The sequence below is a fragment of the Ovis aries genome, chromosome X, assembly GCF_016772045.2.
Source record: "Ovis aries strain OAR_USU_Benz2616 breed Rambouillet chromosome X, ARS-UI_Ramb_v3.0, whole genome shotgun sequence".
NCBI lineage: Eukaryota > Metazoa > Chordata > Mammalia > Artiodactyla > Bovidae > Ovis > Ovis aries.
Genome location: NC_056080.1, coordinates 103,966,427 through 103,989,850, shown reverse-complemented (window position 1 = coordinate 103,989,850; position 23,424 = coordinate 103,966,427). Strand labels below are relative to the sequence as shown.

Genomic DNA, 23,424 nt, shown 5'->3' with positions numbered 1-23,424 from the left:
CTATCCTGGCAGGAGTCCCTGGCAAAGGCATTGGAGTGCCTCATTAGAGCCTTGTGGCAGATGGAAATCTAGGTTCCCCTCTTGGCTGGGAGTGGGTGGGAATAGGGCCACAGTTTTTTCTGTGCTGTTTGGCTAGAGTAGAGCACTTAGCTATATTATCTATAAGTTTTCCATCTTACTAGACTGCTCTTTCCTGGTCCTTTGGCTAGAGACAGCAGGTTTTTGTTTGGACTTTTCTGGGTCTATACCCATTGGTGTTTATGGGTTGCCAGCTTCTTCAGCCCCAAGTGTGAGATATATGAGGTAAAAAGAAAACCCATGGAACTCACCACAAGTCACTCTTCAGGTCTCAAGGTCCTTAGATAGTCTGCCTTCTCCTCTGTGCTTTTCAGTCTTATTATTAATTTTTAATATATAATATCTAGAGGTTTTAGTTGTACTTAGAGGGAGGAATAGGGAAACTGTGTCTAGTCCATCTTCCTGGAAGTAAAAGTCACCCTATTTGCCTTTAATTTTTAAGATGCTCATACTTGAAGGGACAAAAATAGCTTGATATCTTTACTTTGTCCCAGGAAATGAAGACAGAGAAGATAAGTAACTTGCTAAGGTCAAATAATGATATGAAGGCAAAAGCTTAGATTAAATTCGAGGTCTTCTGGATTCTATTTCTGTATTTCCCCCCTCTACTACCCTGTTTTTCTTACCCTTACCATTTTCTTTCATACATTTTCACCTTCTGCTAGTCCTTCCCTTTTCCTTTTCCTGCACTAAACTTTCCACCTAAAAAAACACACTGAGATCAGACAGCCACCTCCAAGTCATTTTTATTCCCAATGCTACATTAAAAACTTGTTGGACTCTGTGGGAGAGGGAGAGGGTGGGATGATTTGGGAGAATGGCATTGAAACATGTATAATATCATATAAGAAATGAATCCTCAGTCCAGGTTTGATGCAGGATACAGGATGCTAGGGGCTGGTGCACTGGGATGACCCAGAGGGATGGGATGGGGAGGGAGGTGGGAGTGGGGTTCAGGATGGGAAATATGTGTACACCCGTGGTGGATTCATGTTGATGTATGGCAAAACCAATACAATATTGTAAAGTAATTAGCCTCCAATTAAAATAAATAAATTTAACTTAAAAAAATACTTGTTCTCCTAAGAAGTTATAGTTCAGCTCTTTTGATAGTGGGAAAAAAGGAATGTTTTTGGCAGGGAATAAAGAGAAGGTACTATATAAAGTCTAATAAATAAATAATCATAGCTAACAGACTTACAGATTCAGGCTAAGAGCACAATTTTTTTTTCCTAACTACCCATTCATCACATACTATAATCTTCTAGCAGAGTGCCCTAATTCAGTACCATCTGCTGCTATTATATTAAATGACTACTATGATTTTGAGTACCAAAGTCATAATATGCAAAGGTTAAAGCTTTTGGTATTGGTAACACCCTAGAAGTACATGTGTAGAGTACTTTGATAATTAGAAAAAAAAAATTCAATGAAAGAGGTCTAATGGATTTATAAAAGGTTGAAAACTCAGTCATTTGGAGAGACCTCATGTAAAGTAATGTTTCTAATTATTAATCCTCAGGCACAACATGAAAATTATGACTGCTTGACAGGAGATAAAATGAAGAGGGGTTGGAAGAAGAAGAAATGCTAGCAATGACAACTGCCATTTACTTTGTGTTATTTTGTACCAAAAGCACAGGGCCAAGTACTTTATTTTATGTGTGTTTATTTGAGACTCTCAGGTGCATACAGTTGGATTAATCATGATACTTAGTACAGGATATACTTTCAGCACTGCTCCCTAATTTATTCAGTTATTTTTAATAATGTAACAAGTACTTGCAAACCCACAGACCCCAAATAAAAACTAAGACCTTGACAATAATCTCCATCTAACATGACTATAAGGATTCCATTATCCCCAGCTTACATGCTCCCTCACCCTACCTCTAAGCCAGTTCAGTTCAGTTCAGTTGCTCAGTAGCGTCCGACTCTTTGCAATCCCATGAACCGCAGCATGCCAGGCCTCCCTGTCCATCACCAACTCCCGGAGTTTACCCAAACTCCTGTCCATTGAGTCGGTGATGCCATCCAACCATCTCATCCTCTGTCGTCCCCTTCTCCTCCTGCCCTCAATCTTTCCCAGCATCAGGGTCTTTTCAAATGAGTCAGTTCTTCACATCAGGTGGCCAAAGTATTGGAGTTTCAGCTTCAGATAGACATTATTGTGAATCCTGCATTCATTATCTCTTTGCCTTCTAAAATTAGTTTTATTATATGTACATGTAATATAAAACTTAATTTTTTATAATTTATAATATATAATATGGTCTATATAATATTTTAGGGTTTACTTTTTTATCCATTATCATATTGCTAAGATTAGTCCATATTTTTTGTGTGTCCATAGTTCATTTGTTCTGAATATTGCATAATATTCTACTGTATGAATATACCATAGTTTACTAATCTATTATTAATAGTGATGAAATTTAGGTTGTTTCTAGATTTTTGTATTGTGAACTATGTCATTATAAACATAGCTGTGTCTCCTGTTATACATAAGTAAGGTTCTCTTAGATATGTATCTAAGGAGTAGAATTTTGGGGTCATAGGGTATATGAATGTTCAACTTCAGGAGATAATGTCAACATGCAACCCAAAGTGCTTGCAGCAATTTATATATGTATATATATAGACATGTATATATATATATATATATATATATATTCCTACTTATAATATATAAAAAATGCAACTCTGCATCTTCTCTAATACTTGCCTTTCTCAGAGCTCCTCATCTGAATCACAGAATAAGAAAACAGTCTCAGTTTTCTCAAGGACAGTACATAAATTGTATCCCTCTAGATACAAAGGAGAGGAGTTAATTCTTTACATGCAATGGATACTTTAGGGCATTAGTCCTTTATTCTCTTCAAGAACCATAGATAAGAAAGGTTCCTTGGTATTATCACCTTTTACTTTTTTGCCAACCAACTGGATATAAAACAGTATCTTTTTGTGAGTTGATTTCCTTTTCCTACTTAATATGATGTAGAATCTCCTCATAAGTTAATTGGCCTTCTGCACTGCAATTTTTTTGTGAAAAAAAGAGCATGTCTTTGTCCATGTCAGTAGTCCATGGGACTACTGGTGCTTTCTTCATGTTTATAGCTCCTTTATATATTGTTGATAGTATTTCTTTGTTAGTTGTGTTTTGTGAATATTTTCTCCCAGTTTGTAACTTGTCTTATTTCATGCTTTAAGGCATATTGTTTCTGAGCCTTTCTCTATCCCACAGTTTGGAAGATATTCACTGGCATTTTCTACTAGGAGTTTAAAATTTTGTTTTTGAAATTTATACTCAATTAATCCTGTAAATGGTATAAGATTTATTTTCATCTTTTTCCATATGAATAACTATTTTCCAGCCTCATTTATTAAACAGTCTCTACATTTCCCACTGAATTGTCATGCTTCTTCTTTTATATAACAGAACTCCATACATACATGGGCTTATTTCTGAGCTCTCTAATTTAAAAATTTTAGATTCCTTATTCCATGCAGTCACCACAATAAGCAATTTAATATCAATGATTTCATGTAATCCACAAAGTCATCCTATAAGGTAGGTAATGTTTTCTCTGCTTTACAGATTAAGGGAACTATGGCTTAGAGAACTTAGTTACTTGTTCAAAATCATAGACTAGTTTATGGCAGCTCTAAGCCCAAGAATCCAGAGCCCATGGTTTTAAGCAGTAATCGATACTGGCTCTTGCCCTCCGATCTCATAAGGATGTTATGAAAGTCAGTAAATATCACAGACAGTGAATTATATCTTTAGCTCTGTACTAGCTACTTAGTGGTTTGAGGTAGGGTTGGGATAGTGTTGGAACGGAAAGACTAGATCTAGATGATCTATAAGGTGACCCCTCTTTCACCTCTCCATTCTTTCTTCCCAGTACCTTACTGCGTGCTCTGATTCTTTTCTTATTCCCAACTAAGCTTTCAGTATAACAGTGGATACCCCCTGCAGAAGTTGTTTGGCCCTTCTGGAGATGCCCAGGGTCACAAATTCTTGTCTTGGAAGAAAACTTACCCAGAGTGGTCAGAGAAATTTTAAAGACTTGAGCACCTGTTCCATAGGAAAGGAGATAGAATTACTGGGCTGCTGCTAACTTGCAAAAATAACTCCTGAACTCTCCTGGAAGCAAAGGCACCCTGATCCTTTCAAAGAACAGTTGTGAGAAATGGTGTGAGTATGAAGGTTGTGGGTAGGGCAGGGTGCAGAGAGATGAAATTCAAAATCACAGAGCTGTCCTCGAAGTTCTGATGCTTTAGAACTTCCCCACTGGGTTGAAAGTTCAAGGTTTAGATGGAGGTGAGAGGATAGGTTAGAGAAGACAAAAAAGGATCAGTCTGATATCCATAGTCAGTTTTTAAGCAACCTTAAGAAACTTTTAAATTGCACACACAAATGAAAATGTACCCTCAGCATGAAGCTCCATGCAGTCTAATTATCAGAGCAAATGTTTACTGAATTAATTTAAAAAGTACAATACCAAACACTATTTCATAATCGAGGGGAAGCAGTTTCTTCTCAAGCCATGTTCAGTGTACAACAGGAAGCCAATTATCACCCCTGAACACTTACCAGTGAAAAATGTGTCATTCCTTAGGACATTTACGGCTTAAGAAGGCTTAAGGCCCCCATCTCATTGTTTTCGCTTATTGCTACCATCTAAATACCGATCAATCTAAACCAAGATTATTTTTACCATTTCATAGCCTAAAGGTGTCGATGACACTTGGAAAAAGCAAATTTTTGACAAGAGAGAAGGCATATTTTTTGCTTACTTGAATGCTCATACCAGCTTTCTCTGAAAAGAGAGTATAATAATGGGGCTCCTGAGAGGAAAACACAGGAAACAGTCACTGTTACTGAGTAAATGAGGGTGAATTCAATTTTATCGCTTTTAAGCAACATCAGTAACTCTAACTAAAAACTAACCAACACAGTCCCTTTAGAATTCCTAGAGATGTGTTTTTCATCAATGCAAGAGAATACATTCTATTTGCCAGACTGTAGGCATCTTGTGGGTGAGAGCCTTATTCACCTTTCATCTTATTCATCTTTCTGTTTCTGTTGGAAATCCGCATTTTCATCTACCCTTCCATTCAATATTATCTGACACACAGTAGGCATCCATTAAATATTTGTTGAATAAATATACTAGCATATTATTTGCTTGTAATTGTTTATTGCTGAGGATGTGTTTAAACTGGCTATATAAATAGGCTAAATTCTATCCCAACATTTCAAAGACTTTGATTATCAAAACTTTCTATTTCTTAGATGCAACAAATTTTTATAGACCTAATGAATATGGACAGGAGTTTAAGAGATCTTTTCATGCACCAGAAGAAGTTCCATTTCCCTTTATAGACACCAGACAGAATTTTTCCAGACCTCCTTCTGTGTAACCAAACACTTTCAAGTAGCAACCAAACATTCCAAAGTGCCTAAGCTGTCTGAGTGCCACAGCAGAAGACAGCTGGGACATGAAGCTGAGAATGACCAGTGTTTACACCATATTCACATTCCCTTTAGCGCATACCAGATTCCACAGCTTAAAGACAGGTGTGTCCTGCTACCCTATTTTTTCCCTCAAAGAGCACCTGGATCTTGTCTGGAAAACAGATCAAGAATTGCATTGCCAACAACCATAGGTGGGATGACTGAATTTTCTGCTTCTATAATTGAGAAAGCATGATTTGAAATATGCACTTATAGTTTTGAGGACAATGGGATTAAAACATGTAACAGTGAGGCTGCTCTAAAAAATCCAAAGTGTGTGGTTTTTCCATACTTGCAGGAATGACAAGAGAATCCACAAGAGGGATATAACTAAAAAATAGATTTGATGTGAATGAACACAGCATAAACAGTGTTAAAATAGATAGGGAAACATTCAGAATATATTTAACAGAAAAAGATTAATTTCCATGACATAAAAAGAACACTTACATGTCCAAAAAGATAAAAAAACATAGAAAAATGAGCAGAGGATATCATGAGTGATATACACAAGAAACACAAAGGATTAGAAAACATTTAAAAAAGAATCTCAAACCCACTATTTGTTAGAGAAATGCAAGTTAAAGCAATAAAGAGCTACAATTCATTGCTTGTCTAATGGGCAAAAAGTCAAATGTTTAAAGATGCCGTGTGTCAGCAAGAAGACAAAGAATGACCCTCTCAACACTGGATGCAGCACCGGATGTGTTACTTGGTGAGGCCTTTGTAGAAGCTATCAAAATGTACAAAGCCCATAACACTTCAATTCTGCAGTCCAGTTTCTTAGACTCTAGAGTAATACTTGCTCATATGTAGAAACTAGAATGCTCATGGATGTCTTTGCAGCCTTTTTGTGGCAGCCAAAAGATAGGAATAATTTAAATATCTATGAACAAGAGGATCCCAGTAGTAAATTTCCCAATCTCTAACACGGTCCACCAGGCAGTTATTATAAAGAGAGAGCGCAAGTCAGGGCAGAAATCATCCTTGGTGGGGAAGTAAGTGATTTTGAAAGGGCACCAGGGCCTTTTGGGGTGTCAGAAATGGTCTGTGCTTTGTCTTAGGTACTGGTTACATAAGTGTGCTTTTGTGGAAGTTCATTGGTTTACACAAATGATCTTGTATTTTTATGCATGTCAATAAAATGTTTTTTTTAAAAAATTAACAAACTGAAAAACAGATTTGAGAGACCTTGTGCTTTAGTGGGAAGAGTATTATACTAGGAAGAAGGAGTTCTGAGCTCCAGTTCCTTTCTGCCCAAACTAATTTAGGACTTTGGGCAAGTCACTTAGGCTAAATGGCAGAGCTTCCAAGGTGGCACAGTGGTAAAGAATCCACCTGCCAATGCAGGAGACGTGGGTTTAATCCCTGAGTTGGGAAGATCCCCTGGAGAAGGGAATGGCAATCCACTCCAGTATCCTTGCCTTTGGAATCCCAAGGACAGAGGAGCCTAGTGAGCTATAGGCCATAGGGTTGCAAAGAGTCAGACAAAGCTGAGCACTCACACAAGCATCTGTCAAGGTGGGGTTAATTATATTTTGCAGAAAGATAAAGAACCGGGCCCAATGATTTTCATCCCTTTTTCATTTCTAGATTTTATGGCTTTTTGAGCCATAACAGTTCAGGATAATTTACCTCCATTATGTTTCTTTTATCTGTCCCCTCTTCTCTATTCCTATTCCCATAACACGGATTCAGGCCCATAGTTCACTTCCCTGGGATGATTCAAAAGTCTTCAAACTTGCCTTTCTGATTCTGCCCCCTTTAAAATCTATAATAAAAACACTTTGGTTAGAGTATCTTTTGAAAGAACAGCTCAAATCACGTCATTGCCTTCTTCAGAAACCTTAGAAACCAGTGGGGCATGGTGCAAAGTGCACAGGACTCATCGGAAAATCTGGGTTTGAATAGCTTGCTGGCTGTCTCATCTTGGGCAAGCCACTGAGCCTCTGAATCTCCATTACCTCATCTGTAAATGAGACTAGTTCTGGGACCTGCTTCTATTACTATATGTTCCATTTACAAAGAACAGACTTTTACTGAAGTGTTGAGTCCCAAGTCACGCTTAACATTGTCTGCTAGGGGCCCAGAGTAAAGGCAGAGAACCAAGTTTCTTAGCTACCTTTAAAGAACATGTCTCAGCAGTCAGAGCTTCAACAGAGAACTCTACAACTGACTGGCTGTTTGACAGGAGAACAAAAAATGAAAAGCACCTCCCTCCCTGCAGGCTATGCCACAGAGAGAGTGGTACCACAAAGCAAAGGACAACAGTCTTAATTGATGGAAAGCCCAGCCTGGAAGATCTATAGACCTCTCTGTACACACCTAATATTGGTTTAAAAACTGTTTAACAGAGACCTGGCACAAAATCAAAAGAAGCTAAAATCTTGTGGTTACCCTGCTGAGATAATTTAGGATGCATTAGTCAATGTTTCTCAGGCTGTTCATCCTAGATCGGGGTAATTATGGAGAGGAATAAAAAAAAAAAAAAGGCCAGATTAGAAAACAGCTTGCCAGCAGAACCGCTATATTTGTATGGAATGATATTTAAATCAGCATCTGACAACAGTACGTAGTTATGACTCGTTGCCTGCTCAGACTTCATGCCAAGTTCTGAAGCAAATTCAGCACTTGGCATTCATTTCAGAGGGAAAGCCTTGTTCCTTGTTACACAAGCCTCTTAAAATCTCTATCTTGACAGATACAAAGGCCACTCATGCTGGGGATGCCCCTCACATTAGATGATTTGCATGATCTCCAGAAACTCATTTTGGGGAAAGAAGACACATTCTTCATTTGATCTCTCTTCTTCCCAGGGAACTCAATCAAGCATCTTCCAAAATTTTGCCCCCATCCCTCCAAAGCTTCCTTGATTGGCCAGAGGAATGAAGTTAACCTTCATTAACCTTACCCTGCTCTGAAATAAAATTCCATGAAAATGCCTTTACTCTTCATCCAATTATGCACTTGCACTCAATTTCTTCCTGGCTTAGTGCCCAACATATAATAGCCACTTAGTAAATGTTTGCTCTTATTTACCGAGTATTCACTATAAGCAGTCACTCTTTGATAGCACTCAGCATAATTACAAGCAATTATTTGTGTAATTATTTGCTTAATGAGTGTCTTCCTTACTAGACGGTGAACATCACAAGGCCAGGGTTGGAATTTGTCTTATTTACAGCTGTACTCTTAATACCTACCATGATGGTTCACACTTAAGACTCAATAAATATTCATTGAACAAAAGAACACCATGTACTAAGCACTGTTTCATCACCTTGTCATTTAATCCCCAAACAAAGCTGAGAGCCAAAGAATTGATGCTTTTGAAGTGAGGTGTTGGAAAAGACTCTTGAGAGTCCCTTGGACTGCAAGGAGATCCAACCAGTCCATCCTAAAGGAGATCAGTCCTGGGTGTTCATTGGAAGGACTGATGATGAAGCTGAAACTCCAATACTTTGGCCACCTCATGCAAAGAGCTGACTCATTGGAAAAGACCCTGATGCCGGGAAAGATTGAGGGCAGAAGGAGAAGGGGACAACAGAGGATGAGATGGTTGGATGGCATCATCGACTCAATGGACATGGGTTTGGGTAGACTCCAGGAGTTGGTGATGGACAGGGAGGCCTGGCGTGCTGCGGTTCGTGGGGTCGCAAACAGTCGGACACAACTGAGTGACTGAACTGAACTGAACTACTACATACTAACTGAAGCCTGAAAAAGTTTCATAAGTTTTCTAAGCCTCAGTTTTCTTATCTATAAACAAAGGAGAAAAAGGTATGTATTTTACAGATTTGTTATGAAGTTTGCTTGAATTTATATATGTAAAACACTTGGTTATAGAGGTTGGCATACAATCAATATTTCATAAAACCTGCTGCTCCTGTATTGTTATTGAATCAAATATGCAGAAGAAAGGGACTGGAGCTAGGGAATGCCACTTGCTGAAACCTGTCTCCCCTGCAAAATAGCACATTCCGTTTGAGCAGTCGGACATATCTAATGGCTTTCTGCGTCACTCTCATCAACCCTCACTTACCACATCCCATAAAACAGCTTGCACATGAAAGCTGCTTTTGCTTAAAATTCTAATGTAGGAGAAGCAAAATATTTTGAAGTTAATTCTATTACACAAGCAATTGCTCAATGGAAATACCACAGCCTGCATGGTTTAAGCTAAATAGCTCCTATTATCAAGGAAATTAAGATAGGAAAACAAAATCAAGACTGTCTCTCAATCCTTTTGAGGAAATTTCATCATCATGGACTTTTATTTCAATAGGTAGTAAAATGGATATTAGGAAATGGAGCAGAGAAAAAGAAAACTACAAATTAGGTGGTCACTTCTTTCTGTGTTGAAATACCTAGAGTGGTCAACATATACACAACTACTTTGTCACCTTCTGGTATACTGCTTCACTGTTACTTCAGTTCTTGACATAAGATGTTAGACATACTTTATCATAGAATACAGTATCCATGGTTTTGCTTTCTGTGGTTTCAGTTACCTGGAGTCAACTTTGATTGAAAAATATTCAATGGAACATTCCAGAAATAAACAATCCATAAGTTTTAAGTGGCATACTGTTCTGAGTAGCATGATGAAATCCCCCACTGTCCTGTCACACGAATCATCCTTTTGTTCAGTGTATCCCTCTTGTAAGTCACTTAGTAGCCACCTAGGTTATCAAGTCAATTGTTGTGGTATCAGTAGCATTTGTGTTCAAGTAACCCTTACTTTACTTAATAGTGGCTGCAAAGTACAAGAGTAGTTATCCTAGCAATTTGGATATTCTCCTACTGTGCCTAATTTATAAATTAAACTTTATCATAGGTATATGCATGTATAGGGAAAAAATACAGTATATGTAGGGATCGCTACTATCCCCAGTTTCCGTCATCCACTGGGGGATCTTGGAACATATCTCCATGGAAAAATGAGGACTACTGCAATACAAATGGCCACCATTCTGAACCATAGTGGCCTAAGTACACCTAGTTGCTCAGATGCAATATGGGTAGCTGAATTGGTCCTTAAGCCTGGCTGCATAATGAAATAATTTGCCATGCCTTTAAAAAAACATTGATGCCTGGCTCTTCCTTAATTTCCATTCTGACTCAATTGATTTTTGACAATAAGTTTAGAGCTATCCTGTCTGGGTTTGGGCCATATCTCCTCTACTTCTTTACTATTTGCACAAATTACTTAACTTCTCTGCATTTGTTTCTTTATCAGTAAAATGAGGATAATCATAGAGTTCCCATGAAAGTAAAATAATTTAACACATTTGAGATACTTAGAACAGCGTCTGGCACACTGGTAGTAGTAGTAATAAAGTATTTTAAGTCTTACACTCTGGTGTCATGGAAGAGAAAGGAAGGCATGTAGAATCTGCAATCACATGTGAAATGACAACAATAAAATGGCAGCAAAGGTGTCTGTGTTTGAAATTCATGAAAATGGAATCTCCTCCCTGTAAGGTACTACTCTGAGGCAAAATCAGATGATAGAAAGTTGAATTCCATCTGGAATTTGTCTTGACTTTATATACGGAGAAGTAAAAATCTAAACATAACACATGGTGCTAGAACAACCCTGTTTTTTTGTACCTTGCAATGGTTTGTCATTGCTAGTTTCCCCTGGTTAAAAAAATTCTGAAAATAGAAAAATCCAAAGTCATATTTATCTGCAAATGGTGGAGGTTCTCATCACACTTGGCATCATTCCACGGGGAGGAGAGAACATCCTTTCTACTTGTGAGAGAGGACAGACAGTACTATAGAAACTTCTCTGGGCTTTCTCTCTACCCTTGCTTGCTCTTTGGCACAGGAGGAACATCCACTTATCTGATTAGTAAGATTAGAATAAAAATAAGTGCTCATTTCTGGCTTAACCTCTTCATTCTGGCTCTTGGGTCAAAATGTCCTCAAGTTGAACATGACCCTTTCTCTCTCCTAAAGTGAGCAGCACTTAGGGCACAGGTACTGTTTTCCAGTTGGCAGGCCCAGAGGCCCATCTTGCTCTAAATTTCTAGCTTCCACTGAATTGTGACCTAGGGTATCACTTTCAAAGACAATGATAAGGTAAATGGTCTGTTCTGCTGACTCAGTCTTCCCTATCTGCTGCTGCTGCTGCTAAGTCGCTTCAGTCGTGTCCAACTCTGTGTAGCCCCATAGATGGCAGCCCACCAGGCTCCCCCATCCCTGGGATTCTCCAGGCAAGAATACTGGAGTGGGTTGCCATTTCCTTCTCCAATTCATGAAAGTGAAAAGTCAAAGTGAAGTTGCTCAGTTGTGTCTGACTCTTCACAACCCCACAGACTGCAGCCTACCAGGCTTCTCCGTCCTTGGGATTTTCCAGGCAAGAGTACTGGAGTGGGGTGCCACTGCCTTCTCCAGATCTTCCCTATTGGTGAGTATCAATGTAGAGATTTGGAGCAGGAGACGGTAGGAAGCTTCATTAGGCCTTAGGCCAAGTCATGTTCTTATAGTTTTACTTATAATAAAGTTGATACTATATTTTGTTCCTCAAGTGGCTTTTCGTGTTTGCTCTCAGTTTGACTCAGAATTGAAAGGAGCAGAGCACTCACACTCGCAAACTCGACAAGCAGCAGTAGTAGCAACTATACAAGTAGTATCTGATAGTTTTCAAAACACTTTTCCCATTTAACAGAAGTAGCAACTGGAAAAGGCTTCTGTGATTTTGCCTAGGTCCAAAGACTTGCAAGTGGCAAATTGAGTACTAAACTCACAGTCTTCAGTGTTCTTCATATAACATGTCTAAGTATGCTTATTTCTCTCTGAGGCCAGTGAGGCCACGGAAGCCCATATAAACCTCAGAGTCAAGAACAACACTTGCTTTGATGACTTTACTAAGCTAACAGGAGAGAAACAACCTTTCCAAATCCAAGAATCCTTTTACTATGAAATTGGATTTTACTGACCTAAAACTGATTTTTATCAGACAAGTCTTTACCCTCAAAATTGAGAAATTGAAAGAGATCCTCTAGACAAAATTATGCGACAAAGCCTAAATAACAGATAAAACATGATTATGAATTTTTTTCCTATTTGGATGTAGTGGCGGTAGGGTAGGCTGGGATGGGGGAAACAAACTGTTCCCTGCCAAGTAAGCAGGTGTCACAAAGAGCTGCTTCTGTGATTTGCTGAGCTGCTGGACTTGTAGCTCTACAAAAGCAATTTCCTCATAGGTGTTTCCCAGATTCAAACTATTTTTCTAGTTTGAGATCAAAGGGCCCTTCCCTGTGTGGCAGACAGAACAGATATGGGACCTATATACCACTGTGTTAGCTTGCTACAAATCATGCAATATTGATACTACTAGCATGGAGGAAGGCAGCTCCTCTAGTTCACAGATAAACTTGCTTCAATACAAATGAATCAATCACATGCCATAGTCCTAGCCAACTTGAAATGATTATAAAGGTCTGGTAAAAAGCAGTTCTGGTTCTGCTACTATTCATAATTAATCACATGACTTTAGAAAAGTCCCTTCTCTGGCTTTCAGTTTCTTCATTTGTGAAAATGATGGAGTTAGACAAGATTGCCTTCAACTCTGAAATACTATGACTCAACACCTATATCATTAGAGTCTATATTACCAGCACATGAGGCTGACTCATACTTCAGGTCTGTGAGAGAACTTAGGAGGTACAAAGAAGTCACAAAATCATTCCAAAGCTATTCAGATGGTTGGAGCAAGTTAAGAAAGGTGTGTTTGCATTTTTCTATCTTGCGTCTTCTGTGCCACGCTCAATCTCCCCTCCTCCGGACAGTCCTTGAAGATGAAAAATTTCACACTGAGTTTCTATCAGAACTGAGAAAGAAGACAGCTTACTTTTTGATCCCTAGTTATCAAGATACGGCTTTATTTTTTGAAACTGTAACCAGATAAAAACATCCAAAGGACTAAAGAAATTGAGCAGGGCTATTAGTCTACTCTTTTTCTTATTTTAATTCCATCTCAAGGAACAATAGGCTCTTCTTGCCTTTGGCAATATAATAATTCAGCTGACATGCTAGAAATACCACACACCAAGATATAAAATGGTGGCATTTTCTCTCTTTAAAAACAATCAATGCTTTCATTTGTGGACTTCAAAGTACATATGAAATAAAAGTCTTAGCCTTGTGAGGCTGAGGTAAATCAAAGGGCTGAAAGTGTCATTAAAAAGTTTCCTGGTTCATTGCCCCTCTTCTAGGTAAGAAAGGAACAAAAGTACTCTCAGGCAGATGAGTGTTGATCCCATTTTTGTATTACTTTTCCAAGCAGGCTTAAACAACTTCCTCTGATAACTCATTCCAACATAGTTCCTCTTTATGTCTGACTGAACCTCTCCTTGTTAATTTAGTCTTGGCAGTGCTGGAACTGTTCACTGTCTTTTATATTGTCAAGTCTCATTCCAACTTCTAGGAATTCTAAAGGAAACCGTGAGAACTGAGTTAGGAGTCTAAGATCAAGTTTAGAAACTGTCTGGAGGTCCTTAGAATATCCTAACATTCCTGGTGATACCGCTCCATCTCAGTCAAAGTCATGTCTCCTCTCTGGTTATTAGCACCTCATCTGGAAAGTGAAATGAATATGAAAATATATTAAGAGAAAGAATCACAATATCGATGCAAATTATCATTAAACTGAAGGGTCTTCCTGGAAAACTTGTACTCTTAGGGTTCAGTCATTGCAAATGGAAAATGGTTGAAGGCCCTTCTTTTTATACTGAGCTATTCATCATTCACATGAACTTTGGCAAAATTGCTTATTTTTGCCAGTATTAGGCATCACATAATTAAACGCAAACCTATCTTTCAATACAGAACTATGAGGGAAGGCAGTAGAGGCAGGACTATGTCCACATCTGGATGATCATTCTGGTATCATAATTATCCCCAAGTTAGTTGCCCACTCTTTCAATGAGCTGGCATCTTATTAGAATGCCAGTGTACTGTGATGTTGATGCTTAAAACAGTGCATTTTATTTTAGTCATCATCTGGTTGGCCTTGCTGACTCATAGATTCTTCCACTTCAGTGGAAGTATTTGCGAAAAGGGTTGGTATTTCTGCTTCTACAAATCCAGGTGAATCTCAAACCAGGAGACAGCTAGTATCTCCTGGATAGGAACTTGGCACTACAATTTGTCAAGGGTTTAAAATGTTTCTAACTCTTTGGCCATAGAGAACCATGTGAATAAGCGGACTCACCACAATCTTAGAAAATCTGTGCAGCTGCAGCATCACCAGGAAACATTTCCATGGGGAAAAGGTGAAATTTGAGAGCAAACACACTGAAGAATTCTGAAGTCACCTTAAGAGTGCAAAGCAGCCAGATCCACATAGAAAGAGTTTATGGCCAAATACACATTAATATATAATTCAGGTTATGGATCTACTTCACAGAGGAGTTGGGACAGGACACCCAAATTCCAGCTGTCAGTTTCCCTTGGGCACACGTGAAATTTCATCCAGTTAAGAGGAAAAGATTCCATTAGGGTCAGTATCTGTTTCACAAGCACACAGATTCAATGTGTGGTTGCTCTAGGGATATAATCTCATGAATGTCTGGAGTCTGATCTTTAGGGACGAGTGAGGCAGTCACTTAATCAGCATTAGATACTGAGTGCCTAGCTTGTGCACAGGTCTGCCCTGTGAGTGACAAGAGAATAACAGAGAATATTAAGGCAAAGGGAAAGTAATTCTTCTGCCAGATATTTGATCAGTCAACAAACATTTCTTTAACATCTATTGTATGCAAGACTGTATCTCTGCCAAAAAACATATGGCACAGGGGCCCTTCCAATCAGGGGCTGATGACTGAGTTGAAAAGTTAAGATACATTAGTATGAACAAATAGCCAATAGTTCAAGGTGGTCTATAATCAGTGGCAGGTGATTCATATGAATATAATGACCAAGGAGTTTCAGAGGTATGAGTGAATAATTCTAACTAGGATGCTCCAGAAGGCTTCCTGGAGAAGGTATGACTTGTAATAGGTGCTGTCCCTTGGAAATGATTTTGACATGTGAAAGAAGAGGACAAGCATGCCAGGCAAAGTAAATGGCATGAGCAAGGTCCCGAAGTAGGCAGGCCCATTGCCTATTTGGAGCAAGGTACCAGACAATCTTGGTGGAAACAGAAAACTTGTTGGGGGAGTAGCTGAAAAGAAGGGACAATGGGATCTCCACCTTTGAAGGGATCCTAGAGATGATCAAATCCAAGTGCTGCTCACCTTACTCTCAACAAACACAGCTTTCCCTAGTGTGCCACCAATGCTTACTATGCATTTTAGTAACAGACCCAGACTCCTAACATCTACAGACACAATACTTCTGGGAAAGTAGTTAGGGAAAAGCTTTGGAGTTGCAGGTCTAGTCAAACCACTTGCTAAATGCTCATTCTTAGGAAAGTTTATTCATCCTTTATTTCTTTACCTATAAATGTGGATAATAGTGCGAGCATACTTAGTTGCTCGGTCGTGTCTGACTCTTTGCAACCCCATGGACTGTAGCCCGCCAGGCTCCTCTATTCACGGGATTCTCCAAGCAAGAATACTGGAGTGGTATCTTCTCCACCCCGGGATCAAACCTGGGTCTCCTGCATTGCAGGCGGATTCTTTACCATCTGAGCCACAAGGGAAGCCCGTGGATAATAGTATACTCACTTAAAGCAGAGGCAGGAAGAAAAGGAGAAAGAATGCCTGAAAGAGTTGGAAAAGGAAGAGGGATGTGCAAAGCGTATTGCTAAGGAAAGCAGAAGTGGAAAGAATTCAAGCAAGGTGAGGTTGTTAACAGCATAAAATGAAGCAAACAGGTCAAGGTAGCTGAGACCTGTCAAAGGGCCACTGACTGTGACAATTTGGAGGTTGCTGGCGACCTTTAAGAGATCAATTCTAGTATAAAAAGGGAGAGGCAGTTTGTAGAAAAGGGTGAGGTATGAGGGGTGGGAAAGGAAGAACAGAATGCACAGTGAGGAACCAGAGCTGCAAGCATGGGACTCTCCATCATGTGTAGTGATAGAGAGGTAGAGAGAGAGTTTTGATTCAAAGAGGTCACAGGGTTGAGCAATGTAATGGCTGCATAAGTATCTCAGCTTAGAACTGAAATGGCTGGTAGCCCCTGGCTTTCCTTCTTGCTAGGATGCAGGCAATGGTGATAAAAGAAGCAGAAGTTCCTACTCACAAAATATATTCCCTCTTCCTTTTGTCTAGAACTGCATAGAAGAAAATACCCTTATAAAACAATCTGCTCATTTATAATACCATAAGATTGCCAGCTGAACAATTACGAGACTCTTTGTATAGTAAAATATCATTAATTTGGACTACACTAATTTAGAATTTGTGGTAATTTAACCTGGGCTGGAGTTACCACTGTACTATTATACTTACAAAGAAAGGGTTCACTAAGGAAATAGTGTGAAAAAGATTACAAGGGAGATAATAGAGTCTGCCAGGGGCCTAGTTCACCTATTTTTAAGAACATACTGTTTTTTAAGAGCTTACCCATATTCATTATTTGAATGCAAATTGATTCTGCTAATTATAGGTTAACATAATCTACTGCTAAAATCCTATATCTGCAACAGTTACTTTGCTCTCACTGAGTATGCTCATTAGGAATAAAACTGCGATTCTTTAAAAGTCGGTTCACAATACAGATTAATACATGCCCCTTTTCTCCACCCTCATGAGCTAACCAGTGTTCCGGAGGTATTATTCTAAACCAGCACATCACTCACCATGAACACAGTGGAAAAACGAAGTGATCAAAAAAGGCATCAGAGCAGCCAAAATAGATGTTTTAAAGTTGATGCCCTAAATCTTGTATCTCTCTCCATAGCAGGTTCTCTCACAGGTGATTTAACTCTTACTTAACATATTCATTTAACACACTGACCTGGAGATCTTGCTTGGTGTGTTTTTGTTTTTTTTTTTAAGTTTGTAACTGATTAGAAGGAGAAAAGAGGCTGTTACAGAAGGGATAGTCAGAGAACTAGAGATGAGTGCAGGCTGCAGAAAGGAGACAGGACGTGGATAAAATGGGGCTGATGTGGCTGTAATAACTAAAAAGCCACTACAGTCTAGGACAGCTTAAAGTTAAAAGGTTTATATTCCTTAGTAAACCCAAAAAAGTATAATAGAGTATTGCAGCACAGTTCAGTTCAGTTCAGTCGCTCAGTCATGTCTGACTCTTTGCAACCCCATGGACTGTAGCACGCCAGGCTTCCCTGTCCATCACCAACTCCCAGAGCTTACTCAAACTCATGTCCATCACCGTACAATGACTAATGACTGGAATTTTGCATTTAAATGGTCAAGCAAAGTTTAGATTATGTTGAATATATGACTTAAAAAGACAGATGTTACACAGACACAATTTGTATTCACAATGTTAACCTAAAAATGTGAAATGTATTGATGTTTAAAACAATGAAGTTTGTAATATTATCATATAATAACAAAATAGCAACATTTATGAAGGGATTTATTAAGGGAGGAAGTGTGCGCAGATACCAAGCTAAACAATTTATCTAATTTCACTCAACTCTATTAATAATCTTAAGAGGTTTTAGTGCCATTTTTAACATTACAGTTGAAGAAATTGAAAGTCAGAGAGGTTAAGAAATCCACCAGCAGCCACAGACAGAGAGAGCTAGGATTACAACTCAAGCCATTTCCTTAGCTGTATACCATGCCTTTCCAAAAAAAAACAAAAAACATCACACTTTTCTTGAGGGCTCTGGATAGCTAATGATTTACTGTATTTTTGTCTTCCAAACTTGTATTGAACAAATATCTTGATTTATAAGCAGAAAGACCTATGATCTAAGAGTCAGGTATGATGTTGTATGTTTGTAAACATGCTCTATTTTATAAGGTGAATGTGAAAGTAACAGTAAAAAACAGAACGAAACAAAACTCCAAACCCCATGTGCATGTCTATTAGGTCTATGTTAAAATCTCAAATCAGTCTCTATGGATTACAGATACTATTTTCAAATGAATAGCCAAGTAACAAAGAGATGAAATTTTAAAAATATTTTCCCTTACTTTAATATTTATATTAATATTTTAATATTTAATCACTTAATCTTTGAAGTGATCAGTGAAGATCTGGTTCTCCCATTTCCACCCCCCTACTTGTTTTAGAGAAATACAACATGCGACTAGGCCAACAGAGCATGAACGATGGGGGTAATTGCAGGGGAGGCTAAAAATTCAGTTAGCTGTTAACAGGATTTCGAACAATCTGTTCATCAGCTGTTCTAAGAGAGCTATGAGGGCATGGAACACATGCGGGCATGGTGTGTGCTGGGGGGAACAGGGGCGGGGTGGGGAGATGCAAATATAGGCAGTTATCCACATGAGAAGTACAAGTGACGGTTCCTACTACTTGTACATACAAAGAAAAATGTACAGTGACATCATTCACTCATGTAATTCTTTCTGCATAAATCGAATGTTTTTTATTCACCTCTTCTTGTCTTAAGCCTATCCATTCAAGGGCCAGCTACAGACGCCATGTCTGCTTTGAAGTGTTCCATGATGCCCAAAGCTGATTGAAACTCGTCCCCTGTTTGTGCTCCCACAGGTTTGCTTCCCTTTTACACATTTACCACAGCAGTACTCTCGTTTATGATTGGAATTATTTAAGTATGTGCTTTTTCCTCCCTCTATTCCACCACGAATTCCTTGAGGGCAGGGGCCTCTTTCTCATTTCTATAGCTCCTACAAAACCTAGACCAGTGCCCACCACCATACAAGGCTCTGGGACAGTGTTGACTCAGTGGCACTGGCCTAAGAGCATGGATTATTGCCTAGCTTACCTGAAGGAGCATTTGTTCTCTTTCTTTTCTTGCTTGACTCCCCTCCATTCTCAATGAGGCCTTCTGTGACCAGAGGGCCACTGGCACTACCAAACTGCAGGGGCTCGTTGTTGTTGGCAGGGTCAAAGGGCAGCTGGTTCAACCCTAAAGAAGAAAAAGAAAGCCAAAATCCAGACTCCATTAAGGACTGGGATGTCTCTAGGTTTTATTGTATGAGCCACTAGAGGGAAACTGTCTATCTTAAAAGCTTGGCAGTAACAGGTGAATTCCTTAAAGCCAATTAGTTGCCCTCTGCCATTTTTACAGATCTTGTTGATAAGCACAGAATTAAAATATAGGGTTATAAGACTCTGTCTTTTGTAAGAGCTGCAGCTCTGTCATTTGTAAGATCCTTCCTATTTCTTGGAAATTAACGTTTATGACCATAAATAACATTATGGCTATCACCTCCCTGAAAGAGAGTGCTGTGTGCTAAGTTGCTTCAGTCATGTCCAACTCTTTGTGACCCTATGGACTGTAGCCCCTCCAGGCTCCTCTATCCATGGGATTCTCCAGGCAAGAATACCGGAGTGGATTGCCATTTCCTTCTCCAGGGGATCTTCCTGACCTAGAGATTGAACCCATGTCTCACATCTCCTGCACTAGGAAGCAGGTTCTTTACCACTAGCACCACCTGGGAAGCCTAAAGAGCTAGGACCCTCTTTAAATATGGCTATGGATGGACCTACTCTTTCTTTGAAAAGTTTGGTCACATATTTTTTAGATTATCTCTTGACATTTTTTTCCTTTCTTTCATTGCAAGGACTGTTGAATTGATGCAGATATAACATTAGACTGTGTGTGTGTGCTTAGTCACTCAGTTGTGTCTGACTCTATGCGACCCCCTGGATTGTAGCCCACCTATCCTGGTGTTAAAGTCACTGCCAACAATAATATAAGGATTTCCAAAAAAGAAGACTATAAGCAAACCAGAAAAGGAAACAAAGATATAAAACTTGCAAGGGAGTTATTTAGTAGTTGGTATGATGGGAAATTACAAGCCAGGTTTGGGTAGTATTAATCCCATTCTCTTCAAATGATCTCAGAGCATGGTCACTTTACTACTCGCTACTGCACAATATAAAGTGGCAAAAGGCATTTTTTATTCCCAAGTCTTATATGTTTCAGTCAGGGGTGAACAGAGATAGTTTCTTACTCCTCTGGCAGCAGCACCTGGAATTTAAAGTGTTTCCATTAAAGCTTCATGAAATGTGGAATCAAGAGCTTTGTTAAAAATCCAAAGTTAGGTGATCTTTCCTAAGTCTTTTATCTACTGGTCCTCTAATCCTATCAAAAGAGGAATCAAGTTGGCTTGCTATGGCTCACTCTTTACCTCTCAATTTTTCTATAGCCCACAGCTGTACAATTTTTAAGGAAATGTTGTAAAATGTCAATGAAAATTTGGAATCCAGTCAGCTAAAGGTCAACCAAATTTCAGTAAAATGAATGTTGAGGTGCTAACAAAATGGCTTCACATTCTTGTTTTTAATGAAAAGTATCTCTATGCTGTTTTCAGCCCATGGAACAAATACCATTTGTTCTGCAATCAGATTCCACTTGGAACACCTCCATTAAAATGTCTTCCGGGACTTGTCAAACATTTTCCTTTACATCATCTGAGTAACTAAGCAAAAAAAATAAAAACTTGCTTCTGGATCTTAACTCAACCATTCACTGCATCCTATCCATGTCCTATTAAATCCCTACCATGACCAGAACTAAAGAAACAAACACCAATTGCTATCTGGCTCAGACTGTAAAGAATCCAGCTACAGTGCAGGAGACCCAGATTCAATTCCTGGTTTGGGAAGATCACCAGGACAAAGAAGTGGCAACACACTCCAGTAGTGTTGCCTGGAGAATGCCATGGACAGAGGAGGCTGGTGGGTTACAGTCCACGGGGTCACAAAGAGTTGGACACAACTGAGCACCTAACAACACTAACACTAGAAAACATTCAGATCATGACCAAGACTATTTTCAAAGAAGATTAGTTTTTATATAATTTACAAATGAATGTATTTCTTGCACTTGAATAGTCATAGAGTCCAATATGATTAGTGTACTATTCTGAGACTTTTCTTGGTATTTCTTTCTGCGATATCAGGCTGATCAAAACAAGTTCCATGGAAGATAGAATATTATAGTGGAAACAATATATGCTTCAAAGCCTGAGAGATTGGGGTTCAAATCCTGGCTCTATCATTTACTATCTGGGTGTGCTGTGCTTAGTTGCTCAGTCGTGTCCGACTCTCGGCAACCACATGGACTGTAGCCCATCAGACTCATCTGTCCATGGGGATTCTCCAGAATACTGGACTGGGTTGCTATGTTCTCCTCCAGGGGACCTTCCCAATTCAGGGATTGAACCCAGGTCTCCTGCATTGCAGGCAGATTCTTTACCGTCTGAGCCTCCAAGGAAGCCCATAAATACTAGAGTGGGTAGGCTATCTCTTCTCCGGGGGAATCTTCCTGACCCAGGAATCGAACCGGGGTCTCCTGCATTGCAGGCAGATTCTTTACCAGCTGAGCTACCAGGGAAGTCCTATCTGGGTAGCTTCTGGCAATTTATGTGATTGCCCTTAGTCTTACCTTCATAATGTGTAAAAGCGGAATGATAACACTTCACAGGGCTGTTGCAAAGATAAGCAAACATATATATATATATATATATATATTCTAGGGCTTTCCTGGTGGCTCAGAGGTTAAATTAAAACAAACTTTTCCCCGGCAAGTTTGAAGTTTGTAAGTAGCTCTTCTAAGGAGGATCTGTCTCTCTTTCTCTCCTATAGCCATATCTCTAGCATCTCGGTGCTTAGCACCATGCCTGGCACATAGTGAGTGTTGAAGGAATGAATTCTCAATAGGGTGGGGTAGCTGACTCATTCTATGAACTCATATAGTTAAAATAAAGAATTAATGACACAGTTTAAAAGTTCTGATGTTGATTATATCAATATTACTTAAAATAATTAAATTTCAAATACATCTCCATCATTTGAATACTATATTACAGGATGGTAAAACCTTGATGCTTTTGAACTGTGGTGTTGGAGAAGACTCTTGAGAGTCCCTTGGACTGCAAGGAGATCCAACCAGTCCATTCTGAAGGAGATCAACCCTGGGATTTCTTTGGAAGGAATGATGCTAAAGCTGAACTCCAGTACTTTGGCCACCTCATGCGAAGAGTTGATTCATTGGAAAAGACTTTGATGCTGGGAGGGATTGGGGGTAGGAGGAGAAGGGGAAGACCGAGGATGAGATGGCTGGATGGCATCACTGACTTGATGGATGCGAGTCTGAGTGAACTCCGGGAGTTGGTGATGGACAGGGAGGCCTGGCGTGCTGCGATTCATGGGGTCTCAAAGAGTCGGACACGACTGAGCAAGTGAACTGAACTGAACTGAAAATCTTGATTGAAAGGAATGCATGGGATTAGGAGGTTCTTATTAATAATGGTTAATCAGAAGAAGTTTTTCTTTTGCATTTGATAATTTCATAGAATAATATATTAGTCCATTTTTCTGCCTTATTAAGTAGATGACTGAGGATCTTACAGAGCTTCAGAACTATGAGCTGTAAAAGGAGGCTAATAACACTAACTCATGGGACTGTTAAAAATAAGATTATGTGACATCATGTATGTGGAACATTCTGCATCACCTCTGGCATATAGCAGATGCTCAATAAATATTAACTGCTAATTTCCATTTATAACGTCTTGAATTTTTGACATAGAATGTGAGGAGATTGGTCTAAATTTGCCCTCCAAGGATATACCTTACTTTCATCATTGAACCTTTTATTGCTGTTTGTACTGTTTTCTAAAAACTGAAGGAGTCCAAGAACAAAATCTGATGAATTAAATGTATTTAGTTGTAGACATTTGAGTGTAACTGTTCTTCCCTTTTATTTACTCCCAGATGATAACTTTAAGGACTTA

At 39.1% G+C, this 23,424-nt stretch overlaps 1 protein-coding gene across 16 annotated transcripts in view; it reads right to left on the bottom strand.

Annotated features, from left to right (window-relative positions):
- ENOX2 (ecto-NOX disulfide-thiol exchanger 2) overlaps positions 1-23,424 on the bottom strand; it is a 295,896-nt gene that overhangs the window by 164,763 nt on the left and 107,709 nt on the right. For 10 of the 16 annotated variants that reach the window (XM_012107452.4, XM_060407628.1, XM_042241615.2 and 7 more), the window contains one exon: positions 19,443-19,586. The exons of the other annotated variants lie outside the window; for them this stretch is intronic. Coding sequence is in view for 3 of the 10 variants with exons in the window: in XM_042241610.1 (XP_042097544.1) it covers positions 19,443-19,586 (144 nt within the window). In the remaining 7 variants the exon portion in view is untranslated. The remainder of the gene's footprint in view (positions 1-19,442; positions 19,587-23,424) is intronic. 16 annotated transcript variants of the gene reach the window in all.